This window comes from Taudactylus pleione, unplaced genomic scaffold, assembly GCF_031769625.1.
Source record: "Taudactylus pleione unplaced genomic scaffold, aTauple2 ptg000080l, whole genome shotgun sequence".
Classification (NCBI taxonomy): domain Eukaryota; kingdom Metazoa; phylum Chordata; class Amphibia; order Anura; family Myobatrachidae; genus Taudactylus; species Taudactylus pleione.
In genome coordinates, this window is record NW_028284482.1 from 3,113,561 (window position 1) to 3,141,484 (window position 27,924).

At 41.2% G+C, this 27,924-nt stretch overlaps 1 protein-coding gene across 4 annotated transcripts in view; it reads left to right on the forward strand.

The window, feature by feature from the left end:
- Positions 1-212: 212 nt before the first annotated feature.
- Positions 213-27,924, forward strand: part of LUC7L2 (LUC7 like 2, pre-mRNA splicing factor) — a 60,476-nt gene continuing 32,764 nt past the window's right edge. The window contains exons 1-5 of one of the 4 annotated variants that reach the window (XM_088468013.1): positions 213-515; positions 3,577-3,647; positions 15,750-15,844; positions 19,413-19,511; positions 20,922-21,032. In XM_088468013.1, the coding sequence (XP_088324139.1) occupies positions 3,590-3,647; positions 15,750-15,844; positions 19,413-19,511; positions 20,922-21,032 (363 nt within the window). In that variant the 5' untranslated portion in view covers positions 213-515; positions 3,577-3,589. Of the gene's footprint in view, positions 516-568; positions 586-3,576; positions 3,648-15,749; positions 15,845-19,412; positions 19,512-20,921; positions 21,033-27,924 lie in introns of those variants that run through there. The other 3 variants (XM_088468014.1, XM_088468012.1, XM_088468015.1) reach the window with 3 other exon arrangements.

Consider the following 27,924-nt stretch of genomic DNA (forward strand, 5'->3'; position numbering starts at 1 on the left):
GCATGGAAACATACTTCCGCCCTCACTGTACTAATACTGAAGAGGATATATATCTTTCACTACTACTATGTACAGTCTGCAAAAGAAATAACCCAGAGCAAATGGGCACCGCCTCATCCAGCAGCCAATGAACGCTCACACAGCACAAAAGAGGCGGGCTTTATGTACCTAGTGACCAATGACTGCCCACTCACTGGAACAGACTCAAAGTCGAGCCACAGCCAATGGCTGACGCTTGTGTTGCTCCGTAAGCGAATGACTCTTGTATATTCTCGCGAGAGGAGCTGTCGTCTGATTCCTGTCCTGTATCCGCCGCCGGCCGCTGTGTGAGGAGCGGACCGGTTACCTATAGCCTTGTTTTATTCCCGCGGGTAATAGGAGGACCCACCGACAAGGAAAGGGGACCGGAACAGCAAGTTGTCGTCGGACACTGATCCTTCCCTTCCGCCACATAATGTCGGCTCAGGCCCAAATGCGCGCCATGCTGGACCAGCTGATGGGGACCTCTAGGGACGGTAAGCCATGGCCTACGTTACCGCCTGTTATACGCTGGCGTCACCTAGTCTGTGGCTTTTCCATTCATTTGTCTGTATTACTGTGTGTGTGCTGTCTGTTCCGGAGTCATCGGTGGGTGGGTGTGACTGACAGTGCGGCGCTCCCTGTAGCAGCCCCAGAGCACAACACGTAAACATGAACCCCGTCTATCACCGTGATAAGGAAGGTGGGAAACCAGCACAGCTCTGCTACATCCGACCAAACCATATGGGCTTATCTGCGTTATCACGTCTGGTATATAGTGTGTTCTCTTTAGTAGAGGAGTGAGAACAAATGTAATGGTAGCTGGTTCCTTCATACAGTTGTTCCCAAACAAGTGCTTGTGTTTTCCATGCGATTCTGCCAACTTTGATGGTGTGTCCAGTTACTCTTCCAATTTCATATTTCTAAACATAACAGGGAGATGAATCAAGTCTTCTAAAACAGTGAAGTTGCCCCAGCGTCTACATATGCCTTTTTTTAACAATGTATGCTAGCTTGAAGCTGGTTGCTATTGGCAACTTCTCCACTTTTAGGAGGCTTGATACATATCTCCCATAGTTAGAACTTCCTCATTATTTACATGGTAGTCTAGTAAATATCCTTTTTTGCTTCTTTAATGTTAATGATTTGAAATTGTCACTATTTGTATGTTTTGCAAAACGGGTGTAATTTACTGCAACAACATGTAACTACCATATATCATTAGTGTGCCAGTGGAATTTTTGTTTGCTGTTAAAACCACAATTGTTGCACTTGAGTCATTGTGTTTGAGTAGTGGATCTTCCAATGAAGCCTTACGTTTTTTTTGGAAGTTGTGTTTTAAAGCAATTTGTTAGTATTCAAGCATATATCTGTTAACGGCTAACCTAGCTGATTCTAACTGAAGTTTCACACTTTTTTAAAATGTTTTAAACCCTCATTTGATATTGAGATGTTATCTTGTACACAAGGTTGGCAGAACTAACTTCAAATAAATGTGTTTTTTACATTGTAGGAGATAACTATTTACACTGCTGTTGTGCTGACTAGTGAACATTAATATATAATCTAGTTTGTGACAAAGGAAGATGCATTCCAGATGCCCTGGGTATGTCTTTCAGAAGATGTTATAGTTTTAAAAAGTTATATTAGTACAGGGTGACACATAGAAACCCTGCTAGTGTCCAAAAACAGGTGATCATCTTCTCTTGAAATTCTGGTTGTAATGTCTGTTTGTTTAATGACAGATATGTTTAGGTAGTGGTGGTTTGTAATCTATATTGACGGTTGGTTGGAATTGAAGGAAAGTTGGACTTAAGGCCCCTACACACTACACGATATCTTTAATGATTTGACTGATTCTGACACATCGGAATGACAAATCGTTAAAAATGTGTAGTGCGCTCTCCTGTGTGGTTGTTGGCTCATCGCCTGATCTTATGTACTGCATGTAAGGTCAGGGAACAATATGTCGGCGCTGGGATTGTCAGCGACATCGCTGGGTGCACACATCGTTTAGAGTGTACCCAGTTTTAGAGGCAGAAGAGATGTTGACATTTGTCTGCTAATCTAATAAATACTGGTTTTATTGCCAGAGTTTTTCCAGAAACTAATAAAATGCAGAGGAGACTAAGCATCAATTTAATAAAACAAGACATTTGCCCATGGAAATTGCCAGTGTAGACAAGGGAAGGAGTGGAAAAATTAATCGCCTTCAAAATACCTGTCTGCACATACCTTAAAAAGATTACCATGGCAATTCCATTGGCATTACCTTATTCTTAGGTTATGGCCCTCTCTCTTCAGTATCTCTGAAGTGGTGTCACACCTGTGTCTTCCATGCAGCAGAGACCACATCCTGAGATTCACAAACCTCACCTGTTTTTTATTTAGTGCAGTAAAGTTGTAGGACTGAAAGAAACTTGGTGGTTATGTGCCCACGAGTGTGGTTCATCAGATGTCCAAGATGGGCGTTACCTTTTAAAGCTTTCTAATTATTCATAGAAAATTCTTGAAACAGATTTATTAACTCATATTTCCCTGTAGAATGATGCATACACACGGGATGACCGCCAGCGATAACAATATCGCTGAACGATCTCCCTGCACCTTTCCGGAGTGCTGGATGATCGATATCGATCATACAGCACACCACCAACGATGGGCCAGCGACCTTCGGTCCCTATGTAACCTGGTCGATATCAACCAGGTTGGCCTGCATGCACGGCTGATGGACGATATTGTTATCGTCCATATGTGCCCGCAGGTCGTTGGTGGGTTGGAAGGCACCTAAAAATGCACGATATGAACAATAACGATATGATCGATATTGTTCATATCGTGCATTTTTATCGCACCGTGTGTACGCACCTTAAGCCTTTTTATTTTCATGTAGCCCTTTACCAGTGGTGGTTGGTAACTTTTTATCATTTATGGTTTGGTTTTGATTTGGAACTCGTGCTGTGATTCCTGCCTTCTGTTTTCTTTAATAAATGGGTTTAACAATTTTGTGAGGGTGTACACACTGTCAATCAATGCATGATTTATGTAAATGCCCATGTATGTAGTTTCACAAATGTGGGTTGTGTGCACAGTAAAGACTGAACTATCTCTGGGTCTTTTTTTCTTTATAGCATATGAAGATCCTCTCCAGAACGTTAATTTTATTTTTCTATAACAATGAATACATTATATTTTTTTTAGTATTATTATTTTTTAAATTTAACTGTCTTTTTATAGTAATGTTTTTTTTTGTTTTGTTTTTTTTTGGCGGTCTCTCAGACTTAAAAAGTAATGTTTGTACTTTACACCAAATTAGTAACTGACAACTATAATATTTTAACTGTAATTTAATATATTGACTGAAAGTTCTACCATTGGTGAAACTACATGCCTGGAAATTGTTAAAATGGGGTTAGGAGGGAATAACTATAGCTATTTTATTTTATGTTTTTCATAAAGTCTGGATCAACATGTACTTGATACTGTGTTAAAATGCTGGCAGAAGCAATGTATTTTATACAAACTGAACAATCTGGCCCCCTTGTTTTATTTATAAAGGTTCAATGTATCTATGCCTGCCTACTTCAATCCGCAAGGGAGTATCAGAAAGGCCCCGCATTCGCCGAGCCGTGAGTTATAACAAACTTTTCAGATGTGTTAATGAATGTGGACGAAACGCAGTTGTGTAATCCAAAGGGAAAATTAATTCTTGCAGCTGCTGGCCCAAACCGAGCTAAACTATCTATATAAACTGAACACAGAAAAGGACACAGGTCTACATGCCTTACTTTCAGTAAACACATTTGATCAAGAGTGGGTTACCAAGGAAAAGAACTTCAATGGATTTCAGACTTCTGACTATTTAAAAAAAAAAAAAAAAAAAGTTCTTAACAGTTCTACATAGCAACACTGTTAACATGTGTAATCTCATTTGGTTGTATGCATTTAATTTCAGGAATTGATGAACTGTTGCATAATTAACTTCTAATTTACGGTCCTTTTTGTCCCTGCAGTAAAAAAAAAATCTTAAAATTAAACAAATGGTGAGATGATCCTGGTAAAACATGAAATTTTAGGGGGCTATTCAATTCAGTGCACTGTTTAGTTCGACTGACTATTTCTGATCACACCCTCCTGGGGGTGCGAGGAGAAATCAGACTAAAGTGCTCGAGGCTGTTTTCCAGTTTAGCGTGGCGCTAACAGCCTTGCGGGTGGCACTTTAGTCGGTGAATGCTGGTTTTCACGACTAAACACCCAGGTTAAGTCGCGAGTACTGTCGTTCTCCGACTTCACTGCGATGTTTACTCTGACGGGAAACAGTTAAGTGAATGTTTTCTGGGAGCTTCCTTCCAGCACTAACTCCTGCTGAATTGAATCGCCCTAATGTTTGCCTGAAAACAAAAAATGCATAAAAATTACAATTTATTCATCGCGATTGAGGATTAATACGTTTAACTCTGCCAGACCAGTTTTTTTTTTTTTCCACTTCAAGGGGGCTATTCAACTATTTTCACCTGTGGCTGACACTAGTGGGCACCCGATGGAGCATTTCAATTGTTGCTCCGTTAAGGCATAAATAATGGCAGGTGGACACATTTCTGCTCGCATCCTACTGAGATGGGTTGAGCCATTTTATGTGGCTAAACCCGGTCTATTTGGAAACCATGTGCACGATAAGGCATGGGCTTCCAAAACAATTGAAAATGGCACCCAGATCTCCTGTTACGTTAGATGGGAGATCGGGCGCGATAAAACAATTGAATTGCTCCCTAAGAAGGTACATGTCATATAAAATACACTCCTCCCAATTTCTACAAATTATGTAGCCAAAAGCAAGACTCTTCTAAATTATGGCAAAACAACAATGTAATTAAACTTACCGATAATTCAGTTTCTTCGGATACTCCATGGCAGCCATTACAGTGGGCTAGTCCTCCAGATCCCTAATGACAGACAGGAAGTTTTTTCTACAGGGACCTCCCACTTGGTGTACATAAGCTAGCTCCTCCTGTTCCCCTGTGTCTTTTTGAGGGTGTCTTCATCACCTTCTCTGTAGAAAAAACACAACCAAGGGAGGGCAATCTTAAGGCTGCCATGGAGCATTCGAAGAAACTGAATTATCGGTAAGTTTTATCATTCGTAATTTTGTTCTTCAGTCTCCATGGCAGCCATTACAGTGGGATGTACCCAAGCTTATATAATGGGTGGGCCAGATACATATACATATATATTTATATAAAAATATAGTCAAGACTCCAAATCTGATGCAAATCTATTTAAGGCTGCTTGAAGTGAGGGTCCGCAATATGTAAAGCATAATGTCTTGAAAATGTATGTATAAAGGACTAAGTTGCTGTTTTGCAATTGTCCGCTGCTGATGCTTGAGCCTTTCCTGCCCATGATGCTGACATCGTCCTAGTACAGTGTGCCTTTATGATTTCTGGAACTCTGCGTCCTTCCTTTTTATATATGAAGACAGTTACTTCTCTGGAAATAGTTTGCTTGGTTGGCACACAGCCTCTCCTGACGCCAGTGGAACAACCAAAAGATGTTTTGGTTTTCTAATATCCTTCACTCTTTCCAAATATATAGTAAGAGCTCTTACTAAATCCAATTTATGCAGTTTCCTTTCTTCTTCATTTTCTGGCTAAGGAAAAAAATTAGGTAAAACAATTTCCTGTTTCAAATGAAAAATGGAAACCACTTTAGGAAGAAAAGCAGGATTAGTTCTCAACACCACTCTGTCAGGAAAGATGTTAAGAAAAGGTTTTTCTGCCCATAAGACCTGTAGTTCACTAACTCTCCTAGCAGATGTCATTTCAATTAGAAAAACTATCTTCCATGTCACATATTTCAAAGCCACCTCTTTTAACGGGTCAAACTGAGCCGCCATCATCGCGTTTAGTATAAGATTTAAATCCCAAGGGGCTACCAAAGATCTTATTTGTGGTCAAATCTTTTTTTTTTTTTATTGCCTCTTAATTAAGGTTTCCTCTGACAACTTTCTTTCCATTTGTACACTTAGAGTGGAAATCTGCACCTTAATAGTTGCCACTGCCAGACCCTTCATAAAACCGTCATACAAAAATTGTAAGACCTGTGGAATCTCTACGTTCAAAGGGTCAGTTACTGCCCTTCTCCAGACCAAAAATGTCTTCCATATTTTATAATATACCTCTGAGGAGACTCTTGTCCTTGCTTCTAGAAGAATTGTAATAACTTGATCTGAAAGTCCTTTTTGTTTTAATAACGACCACTCAATCTCCATACCGTTAAGTTGAGCTCTTCTATTCCTGGATGAAAAACAGGTCTCTGACTCAGACGATCCTTTGACTGGAAATACCCAAGGCTCCTCTACGGACATCCTCAGCGCTGTTGGAAACCAGGTTCTTCTTGGCCAATATGGTAACGCTGCTACTATCTCCACTTGTTCCTCTCTTATTTTCTTCAGAACTCGAGGTATCAAGGGAAAAGGTGGAAATATGTAACCTATGTGAAAACTCCAGCTTATCGATAGTGCGTTACTGCTTGAGTCCCCTTCATCTGGTATCTGGAGAAAGGCTGAGGAAATTCTGCATTCAGATTTGTTCCCATTACATATATTTCGGGTACCCCAAATCTCTTCATTTATTTCTTGAAATGTTTCCATATTTAACTCCCATTCTCCTGCTATAATCTCCTTGTGACTCAGAAAATCGGTTTTCACATTTTCTACCCCTGGGACATGGACTGAAGATGCCTCTTTGCCCAAATCATAATGTTCTTTACTTCTTCCATAAGACTTTGGCCTTTGGTGCCACCTTGGCGATTCAAGTAAGCTACTACTGTGATATTGTCTGACAGAATCTTCAAATAAGAATATCTGATCTGCTCTTCGAAAAACATTGCATTCCAGACTGCCTTCGTTTCTCTTAGATTTGATGATCGTAGTCTCTCCTGTGGAGACCACTGTCCCTGTGCAATTAGATGTAGTAGACGTGATCCCAAGCCTGTTGAGCTTGCATCTGTAGTTGGTCTTGGGTACTGTGGCTCTGCTAAATATGTTGATCTCACATTTCTCTTCAAAGTTCACCACCACATTAGGGACTTCCTTGTGTGCTGTTCCAGCATTACGTAATGATGTAGAGGTAATCCTCTGCGGGTGAACTTTAGTATATTCCACTGAAGATCTCTCATTCCCCCGTCTTGCCCATGGTATGCCCTATGATTGAATACCTTATTCTTAGAAGAGAGACAGCTGTACGTAATTGTATTCTTTTGCATTTTAGGACAAATTTTAACCAGTTTTTTTTAATCTTTTCGTATCTGTCTTCCGAGAGTGTGATCTCGTATTGAACAGTATTTATCTCTATCCCCAGGAACTGTAGCTGTTGAACTAGTACCAATTTGCTCTTCTTCCAATTTAATACCCAGCCACTTAATTGCATGGATTTCAAATTTGGTCCCGACTGTCCTTTTATTTCTTGTATTGTTTTTCCTGAAATCAGGATGTCATCGAGATATGGCCAAATTGATGGGCCCTGTCTTCGTAGATAGGCTGTTAGTACTGCCAAGACCTTTGTGAAAGTTCTTGGGGATGAAGCCAGACTGAATGGTAGACATGTGAATTGGAAGTGATTGTTCAGGATACAAAATCTTAAATAGCTCTGATGTTGATGCCAGATTGGAATGTGGAAGTAAGCATCTTTCAGGTCTAAAGACATTAAAAACAATTTTGAAGAGGAGATTTTCTAAAGTTTCTATCCGAAATCATCTTGTCTGAAGAAACTTGTTTGAGTCTCTTTAAATCCAATATTGTTCTGAACTGTCCCGATGGTTTCCTTACTTAGAAACATTTGAGAATAAAAGCTCTTCCCTCTTTCCATCTGAGGTACTTGTTTTATGGCCTGTAAACTGATTAACTCCTTTATACTTTCTTTTAGGATCTTTAATTCTGAGGTTGGAGTTCTTGAGATCACAAATCTGTCCCGTCTGGGGAATTCTATCTATGTAAAACCCATCTGTCCTGGGTAATCTTTTTCAATATTTCTGCAAATTTTAAGTCTGCCCCCTACTGGTAATCTGGTGAGGGACTGTATTTAGGCAGTCTTCATCCACAAGGTCTACCCTGGGTTTGACGAAATAACTGTCTTGTCATGCCTGTAGCGTATCTTCTATTGTACGGTCTCCTTGGCCTGTAACTTTGTGCTTCCTTAAACTGTTGTTTAGAGGTCTGCACCAGATATCTCCTCCACTTTTCTTGTGGTAACTTAAGGTGCCCATCCACTTGCAGATGTAAAAGCGACTGCACGATTACGACATTGTAATCGTGCAGTCGTTTGTCAGTCTGTGATGAGCCTGCACTGAAAGAGCAGTTGTTCATTGCAGGGTCATCAATCTGCAAACATGCTGAACCTGACGATATCGTCATGTTGTCCAGCATGTTTGCACAATGATAGATGTCTTATCGATCAGTGGGGCACGCGCATCGCTGGTCTTTTTTTTTTTTTGCGAACGATAAAGATCGCTCAACTTAATCGTCTAGTGGATGGGCACCTGTTATCCTCTGTATCAGTGCTTCTATTTTATTTCCAAACGGTAATGACCTCTCCATATGGTAAATTTGTTAATCTGTTTTTAGAATGAGCATCAGCAGAACAAGAATAAAGCCACAACGCTCTCCTTGCAGCCATGGATCTTGCAGTAAAAGGTCTCGCATCCAAAAAGGCTTCACATAAATATTCAACTGCTCTCTGCATTATCTCCAGATTTTTTTTTTTAACAAATACGGTTTTGAAATCTGAATGTGCCTGAAGGCAATGAACAGGATTTATTGTTTGAAGATAGAGCAAAAAGTAATAGTTTTTTCTGTACATAAGGTCATGAAGGAAATTGTGTTAAAGGAATGTCAGAATCTGGATAAAAGACAGGGAAGTCTGGCCAGAATTGATAGTATGTATCCTGTAAGGGATGATGAGTTTCTTAAATGGTGCATTATTCCTAAAGTGGATGCTCCGGTTGCAGAAATGTTGTCTAAAACAACTATTCCTTTAGAGGATGGAGTCTCTTTTAAGGATACAATGGAAATCTCTCTTAAAAAGGGGCACGTTTCCTCAGCTGTCTCGTTTAAGATCTGGTGTAGCAATTGCTTCTGTGTCCAGAGCTTTAAGATTATGGAGTGCTAATATGCACACGGATTTAGAAGAAAAGATTTCAAAACAGTATTTTTCTTTTTGCTCTATCTTCAAACAATAAATCCTGTTCATTGCCTTCAGGCACATCCTTATATTTCAGAGATTTATAAATATTTTTCAACATTATTTCTATAATATCCATATTAAAAGATCTTGTTTCCTCCCGAATCTGACCAGACTCATCACTGGATATATGTTCCAATCCTTCCATAACACTTTGTTCAAAGGATTCTGCCTCCTCATATTCAAGACTTGTCTGAGATCTTGATCTTCGACCCATGAAGGGTTACAAATTCCTCTTTAGAGGCCAAATACTTTTTCATCCATTCCATAAGATCCTGAATCTGAGTAACTTGCTGATTCTGAACAGATGGAAATTTATGCTTGCAATCGTTACATAAAGCCACATCCTGACTTCCAGAAAATGCTGTCTCACATGCTGCACATTTAACATTCATGGGTTTCATTTTGGAAAGCTGCTTCTTGTGCTCTACTGAATTGGGCACACTGCAGAAAAAAATAATAATAAAACCATACTATTATCTACCCTAGGCTAAATTAGAAATCTGCATCCATCTAATAAGGACTTACCCGATCTGGGCGTTATTCGGCTGTTGGGGGGAAGACTCCTGTTCCATGTCTGCACTTACAGTATCTGCTTGGCAGAAAAAACACAGGATGCCTCTCCGGTGCACAGCGCCATTTTAATAGCCCTTAATAATGCCTGCGTAGTAAGAGCCGCAATGCCTCCTGGTTGATCGCGTCATCAGCCTCCACTGGCCGTGTCCTATACAAATCTGTTGTAAACTCTGCTATGGCGCAGCCGCTACATTGAGAGAACGGCACGCCAGCCACATGTCCCACATCCCCGGGGGAACCGCACTGCCACAGACTGTGGCTTGAACGTCACATAGCTGGGTATGAAAAAGAGGTAAGTCCTTCGGAAAATAACAAACATCCCTACTCTGTCTAGAGACAGGAAAAAAGACACGAGAACAGGAGGAGCTAGCTTATGTACCCCAAGTGGGAGGTCCCTGTAGGAAAAACTTCCTGTCTGTAATTAGGGAGCTGGAGGACTAGCCCACTGTAATGGCTGCCATGGAGACTGAAGAAGAAAAATAACTTCCCATCTGAGTAGAATAGCTATTCTCTTAATTCGAAACCTCCCCCCTGCTTGAGGGTTTTTTGTTTTTTTATATATATATATATATATATATATCATAATTTACAAGCTGAGCTATGGATTGCTGGATGTTAAAATTTGTATGAAGCAATCATTTGATTAAATAAATGAAAGGCCACCTTATCCTAATAACCTACATTCTTGTGCATGACGATAGAACACACTTTTCATTTTTATATTAACTTTCCATTGCAGTTCTCTTTAAAGTTGATTAGTTTTGAATCCTTTTCCTTAATTCACATCCCACAGCCATTACACAATGCGTAAAAAAATGTTGCTACAGGTCAAAAATCTTAAATATCAAACCTAGTATGGCAGTGTATGTGCTTGTGACATCACTAAACATGCCAGAGGGTGGGATTGACAAATCTGTACACAGATATTCTCTAGATAACTGCAAGTTTGGCTCTGTTAAATTTCACAGTTATTTAAAGTTGAAGGAACCATTACTCCCAAGTCTATATTTAAATATGCCAGCAAATTGATAGAATAAATAGCTTGCTGGGCATTTGTAGAACTGACATGCATTTCTTAATCCAGGTGTATCATTTACATCAGTAAAGTACATTCTTTTTGTATGTCCAAAGACATTTGTAAGTAATCCCTCAGGTTATCTCATTATGTAATAAATATTCCACTCTGGCTAAACTGTTAAGGTCCAATTCAAATAGCAGTGATGGGCCACGGTGGTCCAACTGTGTATATATCTGCTTATTACATTACACTCAACCTTGCTACATTTCCTGCTCACCTCTATGGGCTGCGAGGAAAAATTAGGGTTGTTGGTGGCTGCGATGTGCAATTCCACTAATTGAAATGCCCCAAATATTTAGAAGGACGTTTAAGAGCCTAATAAATGCTATTTTGTAAACCTATGCTTTCATTGATTTGTGAACAAATTGTATCATATAAGATGTACTTGGTGCGCCCCCATCCAAAACTAACTTGGAGATGCTGTATGGTTGAGCTGTTGTTCCGATTGGTCCTCTATGGGCTCAATTCAATTCAACGCGAACTGAATAGCGCCGGGAAGGAGCTTTCAGAGGTATTCCATTCAGAACGCTGTTTAGCCCTACTAAGGATTTCTTTTTGCACCCCTCTTGTGGTGCGAGCAGAAATCAGACAAAACTACAGGCGCAATGGTTTGTTCTGCTCTTAGTGCCGCGGAAACAGCATTGCGCCGGACAGTTTAGTGGGAGAATGTCTGTTCTCGCGACTAAACACCATGTTTAAGGCGCGAGAACCGGCATTCTCCATCAAAGCAACGCGCTGAATTGAATAGCTCTAGGAGCTCCTTCCCGGTGCTGTTCAATTGAATCGTGCCCTATGAAAGATGGAATTTGTTCAGATTTTTTTAAAGGCAAATGATATGAAAAAGATAAATATTTACATTAGTACTTTGATTTTGGAGGGTTTTTTTTTTTACTTTAAAAACTATATACAATCAAAGGGCACAATTAAAATCAGCACAATGCTGAATAACCCCGGTAGGGAACACCCAGAGCTATTCAATTCGGCACACTGTTTGGTCTTGAGGGTGTGAGGAAAAATCCAACTAAAGTGCCGGTAGCAAGGCTGTTTTCTAACGCTAACCTCGTACCCGGTACTTTAGTCGGAGAATGCGTTTTTTGTGACTAAACACCCAGGTTAAGTCATGACAACCAACATTCTCCGACTTAGGCCTGTATTCAATTAGTTTTGCTTACGCGATAGTTTTGCATGCCGGAGTTTTCGCCTACATAGCATATTTTAGCTGCGGAAACTTATCGGGCGCGTACATGCACTATTCAATTCCAAAAGATGCGAAAACGGAGAAACACAAAGGCAGGACAGGCAAAAAGTGGTGTCAGAATCGGGGAAATCATCCTGAAACCCCCTCCGACCCCCCCAAAAAATGTGGAAACATTGGGGATCAATGTAGTAGTGCCCGATTTAGCCCTAATGAAACAGTTTGGCGTACTTGAGTTCACACAATTAGCGTCTTTGCACAAGTGGTGAAGAATGGCATAAAGCAGTATTTTTAGGAGAAAATAAGTAGTCCTGTCAAATTTGTGGTACTTGAAAATGGTGCTAGCATATTTATAAGTTGATAGAGTGAAGTTATAAGAAACTTAAAAAACACACCTAAAGCAAACGCCTGCAATCAAAAAAACACCTCACCCATACATGCAGACCCCCCAAAAGTCTCTTTCGTGCCTTTTTTTTGTTTGTACCCCTTTTTCAAAGTGCTTTTTTGGGGTGTTCCTCACTTTTTTTTTTTTTTTGACTGTTATGCTTTGGGGGCTGTCCCAAGTATGCTGAGTGGTTTTCCCACCTGTGCACCCCAAAATAGCGATTTTGCACTTTTTTTCTCCACCTATTCAGAGGCAAATCTTTCGCCTATTACAGTGCATTGCGTTTTCGCGTACGCGCAAAGTGTTTGCAATTGAATACGGACATAAGTTTGCAACTGGTGAAAAGTCGCAATCGGCGATACTTTTTCGCAGATCTCGGCTTTTCGCTTCAAATTGAATACGGGCTTCAACTGTCGGTCCAAACCGCGCTGAATTGAATAGCTCCAGAAGCTACCTTCCAGAGCCATACAGCATCGTGCTGAATTGAGTCAAGCCCCCAAAAGATGGAAAATAAATAAATGGATCCATTTACATTAGCTTGGCTGTCTACCTATAAACACTATTGTAGTGGTACTTGCTTTCAGGAATAATTAAGTGAGACTTTTGTACAATTTTTGTACATCTTTGAAGAATCATATTTCACTGAATTAACTTTAAAATCCATTGCATGGAGAAACGCTAGATATATGGGTATGGGATTATGTTACCTGGAAACAGAATATACAGACATTTCCAAACACCAGAAAGATGAATAAGGTATCTCTGCTGCTTAGTGGTAACATCAGGCACTTGTCCCACAGTCCCCGTGAGGAGTGCTGATGACAATTAATGAGGATTGGCATGGGCAGCATGGAGAAAAATGTATTTAAAAAAAAAATAAAAAATGTATTTTGAATATAGTGCTCTAATGATGGTGAAACCTTACTTGGCTGTAAAACCCATTGTTTTCTATATAAGAACTTACCTTGCCTGTATATATTTCGAACAGATTCCCAAATCTTGTACTACGTTTGTGAATATTATTGGTAGCTTTGTTCACTAAATATAATCAGGACCACAGATGTTTCTCTGTACTTATCCAGTACACACTGCTTTTTCTAAGTGTAGCAAATGATGCGTTGTTGGAAATACAGTGGACGTGGACCAGTTAAGTGGCTGGCACAAAGCTTACTAATAAAAGCTGCCTTTTTAATCTGACACTTTCTGATTAGCTAGACTTTGTTTCCAGTGCCTTCTCCATTCCTCTACACTAGCGCTCCTTAGTGGTTTGGAGCACTGACAGACCTTGGCATCCTGCCTGCAGTAGATATATTGCTGTCCTTAGTATTGTATATGCAGGCCTTGCAATGTTGTTGTGCTGAAGTGTGCCCTGTTGAATGAATGGTATTGTGAAGCTTCTTTACATTTACACACTCTTCCAACCAAGACCATATTTATGTCTTGGAATTTGATCTTGTGGAGCAGCTTTGTAGTGATCTAAGCAGAAAATAATTAGTCTTGTATAATAGTTATCTAGTGAAGCAGTTATTGTATTTTCCCAACTAGTCCCAAAACTGCCTTTTGTTCACAAATAGCATGGTTGGTGTTTAAGGCAAACGCTGCTGAGAAAAATTGATACATTGTGCAGCTGTTTACTCAGGTGGAGGTTCACAGCAATTCTCTTCTGTAAAAATCTACAGCGTTCTCAACTTGCCCATCCACTAGGCGATTAAATTGAACGATATCGTTATCGTTCAATCTCCCATTAATCGTTTGCAATCGTTCATTAAAATGACCAGCGATGCGCGCTCCTGATGGTCGTTTTAGACATCTATCATCGGGCAAACATGCTGGACAACCTGACTATAACGTCAGGTTGAGCATGTTAGCAGATGGTTGCTGTGCCTGCACTGAACGAGCAAACGACTGCATGATTACAATGTAGTAATCGTGCAGTCTTTTGCCTGTCTTCTCGTGGATGGGCAGCACTACTTTATAACTCCCCCTTACTTGCCACCTGGTGTGTTCTCTGCATAAACATGCATTAAAATGTACTAATTCTTTGTGTTACCCTCTTTATAATGCCACATTTTTATATAATGACTAATCTGCCATATGTTGTAATCTGGCATTATAATGAGGAAGCACTCTATTTTGTAATATACGTTTAGCCTATAAACTTTAGTTAAGAGTGGTGAGTTTGGATATTGCCCTTTTGCTTTTCAATTATCTACATCAAAGGACATAGAAAACAAAAACATAGGAAATTCTGTCTGGGCTCCAGCTGATCACATCATGAAAAGTTTTGGCAGTCCAGTGAGCACGACATGGGTAATGTTGGTAAAATGTTACACACTAACAGTATTCCTGGGTCTTGGCTAGTGTAAGTACTTCTCAGGTTTGTATGCATATTATTACCCTGCATCCTATTGTAACCCACCCCTATTAGTAACAATTTATCCCCCATATATAAGGCTGAGGTTGTAGCAAGGTTCTCATCATGAAAATTATTTCTGCTTTTATAGTGTGCGGTTTCCTAAGCCTTTTATGCTAATGGTCTGCTTTAGAAAATAGGGGAATAACATAGTCCATGATGCGTTGTTTTCTAGTGCTTTGGAACATGCTGTAATATCCCCATAGTTTAACAGTATGACAGCTTTTATCCTGCCACCTAGAAACGGGCATGTTTTCATCCTTTTGGGTTATGTGCAGATAACAATTAAAATGCTTTAAATCCTTCCCTATCACAAATGTTTAGATACTTCTTTTATTTTGGTTAATGCCACTGAAGCACCATTATTTAACAATTCAATTACTTGAAGACCCACTTGTTGAAGAGGACACAATCTACCTATTGGTGGACATTAAGTGGTTAAATGTATTCTGATATTTGGTCTACGAACACTGAAACCATGGTGATGAAAACAACTGTCCTCCTTCAGTAAAAATCTCAGTTGACCACTGCTTACCTGCAAAGTTTTGTACAAGTGGGAGAATAAGAGAAATGGATATAGTGTCAGTTGGTATCCACATAAATTGAATGATTCCACATTAGAGTATCTGTAAACTGTTTTGAAAATCAGACTGTTCTTTAAATCTCTCACTGAAATGTATTCTTATATATTGAAAATCTGACCAACTGTCCATGAAGCAGTTGCAGGTTTTTTTTGTTTTGTTTAATACGTGCCCAGTGTCGTCAGGTTAGTCTAATGTAATGTTCCAGCGCACAGTCAACTTGGATTTGATTCTCTAATATGGGATATTCTGGATCTTCTATTGCAGGCGACACAACAAGACAGCGGATCAAGTTCAGTGATGAAAGAGTGTGCAAAAGCCACCTGCTCAATTGCTGTCCCCATGATATCCTCTCTGGAACGGTATGTTCATTTACAGTTTCATTCATGGTGTAACCTATTCACTGTGCGTGTATGTATGTGTGCAAAAACAAACAAACAAAAAAATGATATATATTTATATTTTCACACAAATGCAGAGGTGTCCTTGCTCATCTAGCCTCAATACGCCGTGCAGCGCGATATGTCTGGTGTGATGGATCTGGCAACTCTGCTAGTGTCCGGTGTGTTTTTTTTTTTTTTTTTTTTGCTGAAAATGTCTGTCACAATGCAACTAGTAGGACGCACCATAGAACTGTGCTAAATAATTTGATATGCAACACTTGTATATCTGTGTGCGACTTAGACTGTAAACGGAACTTGGCACGGAAAAAGCTGCGGCCACTGCATCGTAGCACTTCGCATGTTGATTGAGAGACTTTGTTGCACACAGATATACAAGTGCTGTATATCAAATGAATCAGCACTGTCTCCTTGTGCGTCCTATTCACATCATATTGCCACTTGGAAGCATTTTCGGCAGTAAAAGACACCCAGTGCACAGAGAATGGCAGTTTGGCGTAACGGGAGCAAAGATGAGTGAAGACAAACCTGTATTGCTGGGCATACACTATACAATTATCTGTCAGACATATGTCCAATCTGGCTGGTTGGAATGAAAGCCTGGTAACTTATGGGAGCAAATGACGTTCAACTACATGGTCCCAAACACTGGAAAACGAACAAAAACTTTTGTTTAAATTGGTTCAATTCGTTTGAATTGAACAATTTGTCTGAACGATGATTTTTGTCTGTTTTCCAGTGTTTGTGAGCAAATGGTCTACCATTTGCTCACAAACACTGGAAACGGACAAATATCATCGTTCAAACAAATTGGTTAAATTCGTTTGAATTAAACAATGTGAACAAACATTTTTGTCCGTAAATTACCATGTTTTCATTCCAGCCAGCCAGATTGGACAGATGTCTGACAGATAATTGTATAGTGTCTGCCCAGCATAAGTGTGTATGTATAATATATATCATATTTTTTTATTTTATTTTACTCATGGCTGTTTCACTAGAGGCTACACTATTGGCATTCCAGACAAGCAGCAGACTACTGTGAATGCACTTTTGTAACTGGCAGTAATAATAACAAATGTCTAAATAAGCAAACACTGGCTTAGAGATTAAATGCTATCTATCTGAACATAACTGGTGAACTGCTAGTAACTGTTATGTGGATCAATACTATTCCATTCATGTATACATAACGTATTTGATTGTGTCTGTTTGAATCTATTTAGCCACTGCTATATTAATTGTTTTTTTACTACAGTACTTTTACAAGCATAAAGTAATTCACGTGAGAGATTTTTGTATTGCACTGGAGGATACAGTTGGTAAGACACAGCACACATTGTGTACATTGTCCCAAATGCAGTTGTTAATTATGTACAATGACTATTTACCTCATTGTGTTGCCAATGACTTCCTAAATAGAGAGGTGCAGTCTGACGAAACAAGCTTGCTGGTAATGTTTATCCCATGCTAGGTGGCTCTGTCAGTTTCCTAGTTGCTATAAGTAGGCTCAGTTAAGGGGTTGTCCAAAAGTGTACAACACCGTTAACAATTGTGTATCTTTTAACTTGTAAAACAAATCCCGATAGTGTGTCACGAAAATTGCAGCTTTAATGTGAATCAACAATTATAGGGATAGTTGTAACACTGATATTTAGGAAAACTGTAAAAAAATAATAATAACATAGGTGTTGATATGGTGATTTTGTTGGACAGTGAATTGAAGCATGGACTAATTGCTGCAATTCTTTAGTTCCAAAAAGTGTCATAAATGTTGACCAGCTTCTGTAGTGACACATGAAAGTAAAGTTTAACGCTCTGCCAGTATTGCACAGTTAAGCTGGTAGTTTTGCAGGTACTACCCTGTGTCACTTTTGGAGCCTCTCATGTCTTGTGGATACTGGCAAAACTGTAAACAATGACTTTACTGTCCAATCAGGTAATGCATCACCTAGATCACCAGATTTGTGGCTACAGATTACTATATAATAGCGGGAGCATTCATTAACAGTGAAAAGCATAAGGCACTTGCACCTCTGTGGGGCTTCATTAGAACAGTCTAACACTCTTTTTCTAAATTCTTCTGTAAACCTAATCGACTGACCGCCTCGTATTCTAATATGATCATTGAATAATTTGCTGGCCTTACACAGGTCTCTGCACTTATTCATGTCTCTGGGAAAATGCAAAATAAAGAATTTAACTACAGTATATATAGTGTGTGTGTGTATGTGTATATATATATATATTATAGAAATTAGCTGCCAGCTATTCTTTTAAACGGTGTTTTAAATTTGTGTTGAAAATGTGCAGATTTTCCAGTATGTATGTATTTTTTACATATCTTTAATGAATGTTTAGTGATTGGAGAAATACTCTTAGTTTCAAACGTTCGTACGAGCCTCTCATTTGCTAGGAAAGTTACTGTCAGTAAACGCATAGGAGCTCAATGATAGTCCCAGATTGTTAATCCTATGTAAAACAGTGAAAGGTTGATTTTACCATGCCTTTTGTCTGAGAGTTGCTCGATATGCTCCTGACAAACTCTTTTGTAACTGTGCAGAATCCTCACTGACTTCGGTTGATCTCTTGAGTTTATCATGACTAGCTCCATTCAAATGGGACTTTATAAAATGAAACCTATTTCCACTCTTTTATAAAACAACAATCCAAATGTTTAAAGAAGGTATCGGATTTAAACACACTACATAAATATAATCGACACAATATATAGATTATTCTTTATACATCTATGCTTAAGAATTCAGTGCAGCTTACAATATATTAGTGTTCCTTCTAGGGTTGGGCAGGGCGGCTGTCAGTAAGGGGCACTTTGCTTGCACGTCTGAAAAAAGGACGTGGTTACTAGAAAACAGGTGTCCTTGAGAAACGCCCCCTTTTCATCCCTGCAGAGGGCGTGCCCAGCACTCACGGAGGTGCTGGGATGCCCCCAAGCTCTCCTGCAGTGTGAATAGATGGCGTGCGTCATCTATTCATTCGCTGGGTGAGCCATGCAGCTGGGAAGAGCTGACAGCTGTAGCGAGCTGAGACTGCTCTGCAGGGTGTCAGTGCTACAATGCCAGCAGGGTGCCTGAAAAGGGGCAGCACACACAGTCTCCCATATCCAAATATTCCGAAATACAGTTTTGTTTTTTTTAGCGTGACTGAGATGGTGACACCTTTGCATTCTGATGGTTCAATGTACACAAACTGTTTAATACACAAAATTATTAGAAACATTAAATAAAATTATCCAGCAGTGTGTATAAGGTGTATATAACACACAAATGCATTATGTGTTTAGACTTGGGTCCCGTTCCCAAGATATCTCATTATGGTATGCAAATATTCCAAATATGGGAAAATATGAGAGCCAAAATATTTCCAGTCCCAAGCACACAGATGCAGGGATAATGTTTTTTTTTTTTTTTCCCCTTTAACAAATTACTGACAGTTGTAATCGGATACCTGTTTGATATCTGCTGTTTTCTTGTTTATAAAGTTTCTCTGCCTTATCCCTTTTATGCAGAGGATGGATCTGGGAGAATGCTTGAAAGTCCATGACTTGGCCTTGCGGGCAGATTATGAGATTGCGTCCAAACAGCAAGATTTCTTCTTTGAGCTAGATGTGAGTTTTACCTCCAAATACTTGCCAATCATTTGCTTTACTCTGTAGAAAACTTTAATCAACCTGTAATATCAATTTCATGTGTTGTGTTCACTATTACTGACCTTGTTTAACCATGTACTTATCATTAATCATAATACATGTGTACTTTTCAGAACTATCTGACTTGCTGTCTTCCACACTTCTCCAATTCCTTTTCATATGAAACCAACCTTTGTCCTTAAAATGCTGGTTTATTGGAATGGTCCAGTTCACATCTTGTTCTCGTTTGCTCCTATTGTGTGTGTGTGTGTGTGTGTGTGTGTGTGTGTGTGTGTGTCTGGTTTACTGAATTATGGTGCCTGCTTTTGAAAACTGTTAAATGAATCAACCTTGCCTAACACTGAAAGTGACTTAACATGAATTGAATGGGTCACTTCAATTAGCTGCAGTAATAGGTTTTTCTCGCATATGCAATTCAGATACTAAACACATGAAATTACTGTGGGGGGATTTCACACATTTAGGTTTGCACCAACTACTGTATGGTAGTGTAAATTGTAAAAAAGCATCCTTATCTTGGTAAAAATGCCTAACATGTAACAGAACTACTGTGCTGAGATGAGAGCAGAGAAAACAGGCTTTATTTTAAAGTCAGTTGGAGAGTAGGAAACATTCAGTCAGCCAGTCACTCACTTCACAAACTACTGACAAGGCGGAGCAGATGTATACAAAAACTGGTGGTCATGCCTGCAAACCAGACAATCTGTTTCCGTCACCATACAGAATGTTCAAAAGAATTAGACCAAAAATGTCATAGGCACAAACCTGTACAAGGATGGGTTGAGGTTACTGTTTACCCAAACGCTTTCATGTCTGCACCCAGTGCTGACTCTCCACTGCTGGGAGGTGTAGGTTCCTATGTCGATCACTATTGGGCTACCCCTCATGGCATGAGTTGGCTTTCGTCATGCGCCGTGCTGACAACCTGCAGAGCTGTAATAAACGCAACATGAGCTCTGGAATTGAAAAATGGTAGAATCGGGAGCAAGCTTCAGTAAATAGCCCACTAGGTCACCCGGGGGGCAGTTCAGAAACTCGGTAATTTAAAATAAGGGACTTTCAAAGAATGTGTAGAAGTGCTTGAGCGTCATCATTGCAAACCACCTAGTGCCATTTCAACAGAACAGATGCAAATAAGTATGTGGCATAATTGACAGCAATAATATCTCTTTGCACTTATCTGCTGTTTTGTATTACACATTCACAAAAGCTAACCTGCTTTCAACTTAATTCCGCATCTATGCTTCACCCATTCTCAATGGCATAGGCTTGAATTCAAATAAAATTTAATTATAGACTCTGCCATATTGACTTTCCAGTGATATGTCTAAAAAATTTAATATTGTAGGACTATTTCTCTACCTATAGGCAATGGACCACTTGCAGTCATTCATTGCAGATTGTGACAGGAGGACTGACATTGCGAAAAAAAGATTGGCTGATACTCAGGAGGAGATAAGCGCAGAAGTAGCTGCCAAAGTAAGTCTGTCCTTTTTGAAGGTCTATGTGAGTGTACACTATAACAAAGAATCGAAGATAGAAAATATGTTCTGTTACCATATTCATATTTAGTCAATAATCCAAACACAAGAATCTTTCTCGATCATCCAATTGGGGACAATACAATCACGGTATACAGGCTGGGACAGGAATGAGGTACCTAATTTGAATAATATTTCTTTAATTGTGTTTATTTTTGGAAGAATTTTCAAACATTTTACACCTAAAATAACAGACTACACTTGAGACAAAACAAACGTTTAGTTTCAGAATAAACTACAAAAGGACTGGCATACGTGAAGAGAGCATTAAAAATGGGGGTCATTAAATATGCAATATCAAATACAGTACAAAAATAACCAATATTTAAAATTTTGCATATGCAATGGCCTAGTATACAGCAGGATAAGTAGGGAATATATAAAAGGAAATAAAAAAAAACTAAAGTAGCGACCAAAGTTAAAATAGAGCAGGTAATAACTTATATACTGTACAGGAAATCCACAAATGCAAAAACCCTTAATAGGATAATAGCAACAAGACTGGTGCCTGAAAATGCCACAAATATAAAACTGAGAGAGATGAGTACCAATAGAGTAAAGAGAAATTCAAACCTGTAGAGGGGATCAATATAGGTCTTTATGAAAAATAAAAATAATCTAAAAGGGAAGGCCTCAGTACCCAATACTAGACCAGGCCACACACTCTCCTCAAATAAACGTTTGTAGAGTAGGCCAGTACCAGATCAATAAGAATAAAACAAAAGTAAATAAGTCACATCAACCAGTGTCTCTACAGCATAGGCAGCAACTATAAGAACCCCTCATTTCCCCCCACCCTATATGGCTAAACCCCCAACTTCTGGCATATCTGGATCCCCAAACTGAGCCCCTCCCAATTACTTAACTACCTAACCCCCTCACCCACCCCACCCAGAAAAGTGAGGGGTAATGACACCCATGTCCAGCCCAGGATCAATAGGCCGACAGACTCCAAAACAGAAAACTAGACTTGTGCAACGACTACAGAGTCAACAACGGCGGGGAGGAGAAAAGCATTTCACAGGATCCAGAATCACCGGAGCTTCAGCATAGCACCATTTATAGGAGATTCAGCGCTCTATTTCCTGCCTGTCATGCCACGCCCCACCTAATTTGAATATTAAATATTATGAAAACTTCCCTCGTTTTCCTTCCATTTGGAAAATAGTACTATAACGTGTTCAAATTGTATGGGTTGCTTCTGCACAGAGCTGCATTTCGCCATGAGTATATGGACATCCAAACATTTCACTCATCTGTGCTTATTAAATATCTCATTACAAAACATTAGTTATTAGTATGGAGTTGATTACCCATTTCCATGAGGATCCTCTGTGTCGAACGTATCAATATGCAAAGTCGTATTTAATCATACAGGTGGTAATCCTCATACACTATAACATCACAAACTAGTTGCTCTTATCTATCAGCAAAATGTTTGGCAATAGGTTTGTTCACTGTACCACTGTTGTTAGGTATGTATGTATGTGGAAAACGGAGGAGAGCCTACCAGAAATTGCTTCATCTGTCCTGCACTGTTACCTCAGCAGTGTGTTTCCTGAAGTATTCTCTTTCTCTTTCATCCGATCTGGGGGACACTGGACCATGGGGGTTGCTTGTGGGGACCGAAGGAGCTGGCACTTATTTAGACTAGTATAACTTTAAGGGAGTAGCTCCTCCCCTCTGAGCTCCTCCCCACTGCAACCCGTGGTCTCCAGTTTGTTTTAAGTGCCCAGGGAAGCTGGGCTGTTTTCTTTGGGCTGCTTTGCAGTCCTGTACTTTAGTTTTTATTTTATTAACTTTATTTTTAATCTACTTATTCCCTTTTTACACCAGAGCTAAAACCCGGTTTATTGCAGGGTTAACCCAGGCAGCTCCCTGGTGTAAAAGGGGAGAGGGTTGGATCGCCAGGTCGAGTGACCCGGCAATCCAAACCAGGTAAATAGCAGGGTTTAGCTCGTGAAACCCTGCTGTGAGAACAGCGCACTCCGGGTCACAATGACCTGGAGTGCACTGCAAGCCGGCCGATTGGTCTGGCTTCAGTGGCGCTTGGAGATGACGTCATCTCCAAGCGTCCACTTTCACGCCGGGAAAGCCGAGTCTATGCAGACCCGACTACTGCTGGACTACTAGGGAGGTGAACGGCGTTCACCCCTGACTGTTGTTAATCGGGTCTCCATACCGGAGCCCGCTGGGACCCACAGCATGGCGCCACCATCTTGCGGGTTGATCCGCGGCTCCCCTCTTCATTAAGATGTGCGTGACGTCTGGCACAATGGAAGTCGCAAACATGCTGCTATATGCAATGGTTTCCCTTGTTAGGGGAAGTTCACTCGTGTGATGCCAGGGGAGGAGCTGGCTGCACACCCTGACTCCCCCCTGTGGTACTAGCAACCTTCCCTGCCTGGAAAAGGGTTGCAAGGAAGGATGCTTGTTACCCAGCTGCATTACTGTGAAGGTTTTATTTTGCAGAGCTGTTTGTGAGTTTTTCCTCCCTCCCCCCTCCTCCACAGGTCCAGACTCTGGGCTCCTAGTCAACAGGGATCAGGTTACACTGACTGTGGCAGGTTTTAGTTAAGTGTTTGTGGGGTCTGCGGCTGTCTGTGTACAAGCTGCACTCTCCCTCTCAATGTGCTATGTAACGTTTGAGGGTTTTCCCAGTACCTACATGACAGAGAGCCAGGGTGCATGACTTGTCACCTTACTTTCTTGCTGCTGAGATCCAGCCCACGGAGGTTTAGGCTCCCCTGTTACAGTACGAGGGTTGTCAGGGGGTTAGCGCTGCGGAATGTGTGCGATATATATAAATAACTGGTAATAGTAATAATAATACCAATATACAGTAGTGGAATTCTGGACACTTTCAATAAAAGTTTTATTTGATATTTATGCAGAAAATTCATATTCTGCTATACCAAATCAATACTTTAATGTTTTTATTTTAATCTATGATGTTTCTACTTAATATTTCAACATGATTTGTCAGAGAGAGAAAGAGAGGAAACAGAGAAGGGGATGGAGAGAGAGAGTGGGAGAAAGAAAAGAGAGAGAGGTGGTTTTGAAATACACTTACCAGCCGCTGTCAGTGGTGAAGATGCAGGCTGTCACCAGTCACAGCAGGCAGTATGCCGACAGGATCCGGGAGCAGGTCCCACACAGCATCCATGCAAACTCATGTGCTTTGTTCAGCACTCAATTCATCCAGACTCTGGCAGCCTTACAATCCTCAAAGCTAGTTGCGGCTCTAGTCAAAGTGTAAATAATGATTAAAATGGTTCTGAATACCTCAAAATGTGTTGACTGGTCGTCTGGGAAGAGAGGCAAAGCCATGATGCTTCGTGAGGAAGGGTTATACCTACGAAGAACTTGCGAAGTGGTTGGGTGGTGGGGCAATTAAGTCAGGTGTAAGGAAACTCTGCATAAGGGTTGCAAGCAGTGGATCGACAAAATCAGCCGCAAGAACTGGGAGAAAGCACACTCTTACAAAACAAGATGAGCGCAGAATCTGTCGCCTGGCCCTGCAGGACTGTCAAAGGTCTGAAAAAGCCATCAACGACATAATGAAACATCTGGTGTCCAAGTTTGTGACCGAACCATACGGAAAAAACTTTGACAGTGGTTTGCAAGCTAGGACCCAGAGAAAGAAGCCTTATCTAAACTAGAAACAGGCAGAAACGTATAGTTTGGGCTCTGGCACACAAGGAGTGGACAGAAGAAGACTGGGACAAGATTAGATCAAAATCAGCATCTTCGGGAGTGATGGAGTGAAATTTGTACGGCGTCGGCCTGGGAAGATCTTTTGCCCGAGTGCACCACGGCAACTATGAAGCACACAGTGAGTGTGATGGTTTGGGGCAGCATGGCCAGCCATGGTGTGGGATGTTTGGCCGTCGTTGATGGCAATATCAATGCCAAAATGTATCAAGAAGCAGTGCTGGAGGTGAAACTGTTGCCCACAATCGATTTGTTCGAAGGTGACCCACGGAAGTGTATCTTTCAGCAGGATGGAGCCCCATGCCACACTGCCAACAGTTCCATGAAGTGGTTCGGTGATCACCAAATCACTGTCTTGCCTTGGCCAGGAAATAGTCCGGATTTAAATCCGATAGACAATCTTTGGTCAAGGCTTAAAGCAGGGGTGGGGAACCTTTTTTCTGCAGAGGGCCGTTTTGATATATATAACATTATTTGCGGGCCCGGTGCAGGCATCAACCCTCCGTGTTATGTCACACGGAGACAGGGCCACAATCACCAGTGATTACAGCAATGCCCGGAGCATCCTGAGGATGTTTCGGGGAGCTGTAAGGGCTGCGGTGTGACCGTCTGAAGCATCCTAAGGATGCTCCGGACGGCACTGCTGCATAGATTCTGGCCGCACTCTGCCATCCAGATGAGGCTAGCAGAAAAAAGCTCAGAGGGCCAGACCAAATGATTCCAGGTGCCTTATACGGCCCCTGGGCCTGAGGTTCCCCATCTCTGGCTTAAAGTGATGGTATCACAAAAAAAATCCAAGTAACAAGAGAGCTGATTGAAGCCATAATCCAGGCCTGGTACCACGTGATTTCACCTGAATCAAAGCTGTTCTCAAAAACGGAGGATATCCAACGAAATATGCAATTTCAGCAATACACAAAATTAATATTTTTTTTTCCATAATAAAAGCATACCTGTAAAACTGTGGTTTTACTGAAATTTTCACTGGAAATTTGACAAATGACAACTTTAAAAATAAATAGTAATGATTATACTCACATATACTTTGATTGGAATATAAATTAGAAGTGATTATAATGTAAAAATAATGACGAAATGCAAAATTTAAAAAATGTCCTTAAAGTGTCCAGAACTAATTCCTCTGGTGTATAGTGTCTCTCCTGCATACTCCCCTGGGTGGTTCATCAGGGTCTACCCTACTGGCTGAGGCTAATACAGGGGTCATAGAGTGGAGTGTGCTATGCTCATTCAGAGTTTGTGAGCATCAGTGGATGTTTGTATTTCATACTCTCCTCGGACTGCCTGTGTCCTTATGTCGGTACAGTGACTGGAGTAACTGTGACTCTCAAGGTAGCCAAATGGATTAGTAACTCGCATGAATGAAGGAATGGGATTCCTACTGTCCCTACCAACAGGGCATGGATGCTAGAGCCTGACTTATGACCGATGCCATGATAAAAGATACTCTCAAGAGATGTGTATCTGGCTGTCTCTCTATTTGGGACCAAAGGCGGTAGGCCTTTGCTGAGGCTCCGCCTACTGTCTTACAGGCTCCCACGTTTAGTTCTGACAGCTGTCAGTGACATTGAGGTGATTAAGCGGTTAAATGGCCTAGACCTTATCTCTGGTTGTCTGCTATGGTACTGTGGGCCTGATTCAGAACCACTCGTAAGCGGCCGCTCGTTCGCTCTGAGCGATGTTCGCACAACTGCGCATGCATATGGTTCGCAATGCGCATGCGCAAACCAGTCATTGCAGTCGCAAATCGTGCTCTCGTAAAACAACGAGGGGCTGCTAATTTGATTGACAGAATGTACCGTTTGTGGGTGGTAACGGGAAGGTGCTTGAAAACGGGGGAGTGGAGATCCGAACGCAGGCGTGCCTAACGGTCAAAACGGCGTTTAATGGGAGTGCATAATTAGTATGGAGCGTCATCGACCACGTCACTTGGTTGTCTTTTAGCCTGAACTGCTCGCAGTGATAGCGGGAAGTAAATCCTACCACAAGCACTGCGAGCAGTTCAGATGCCTTTCGATGTTCCCGGTAATCTAAAAACGGAGATGACGTGTGATGCAAAGGGGCGTCTTTACAAAATAGCGAGCGCGTTTTTCAGACGTTCGCTCAGACATAGAGGCGTTAACACACCGCAAAGAGTGAGCGCTCAATTTAAATATCCGGACCCTTTTTAAGAACGAGCGTCCGCAAATAGCGTCCTTGTCTGAATCTGGCCCTGTGTACCTAGGAGGTAATCACCAGGGTTTAGGTAGGTTTACATAATGTGCGCACCCACCCTGCATTCTCTAAGTCAGGGGCCTGCTGTATAACAAAAGTGTTTTAGGGCCTTTACACTGCCTGGGTGTTCATCTGGTTCACCTGCTGGACCATCAGCTCAGCTCTACGTTGAAGCCTGGTTTCCAATCCTGACCGAGCTATTGCTTTTAGTCCACCTGTCTGGTGTGTTTTGTGTGCAACCTTTACAGCATTGGGACTTTGCCTGGGTCACACCTGTATAAGGTGTAACTTTTGGCTGCACTGTCTGCTAATGTGTACTTAGGGCCTGATTCAGAGCCGGACGCTCTGACCAGAGCGCTCGCTCTGAATCAGGGCCGGGCTACCTAAAATTGGAGTGGCCCCTTGGACGCTCGCATAGCTGTGGGTTACCTCCCACAGCTTATGCGAGCGTCCATGATGATGGTCAAGACTATCGCGACCATCGGGCTTGCGACGAGACCCTGCGGTAGGGTCTCGTTGCCGCAAGCCCTGGAGTGATTTTGGCTCTATCAGAGCCAAAATCACTCCCACTGACTTCACTAGTGATGTCAGTGGGGCCGGACCCAGACGGTAGGCGTTCCCATGGGAACGCCTCCGTCTGGCAGCCACGCCCACCAAAGGGGGCGTGCTGTCACTCACCATCGACAGCACGCCCCCTTTGGTGCGACACCCCGAGCGACTGCTTCCTCATCGCTCGCCGGGTCTCGCGCATGCGCACGACTGAGCCGCCTCCATGTGCATTTGGGTACCATCGACTCGCTTGCGAGCGTCCTGCGCTCGCGAGCTGGTCTGAATGAGACCCTTAGTGTAGACAGTCTAGCCCTTGGTGTCTGGTCTGTGGGGGT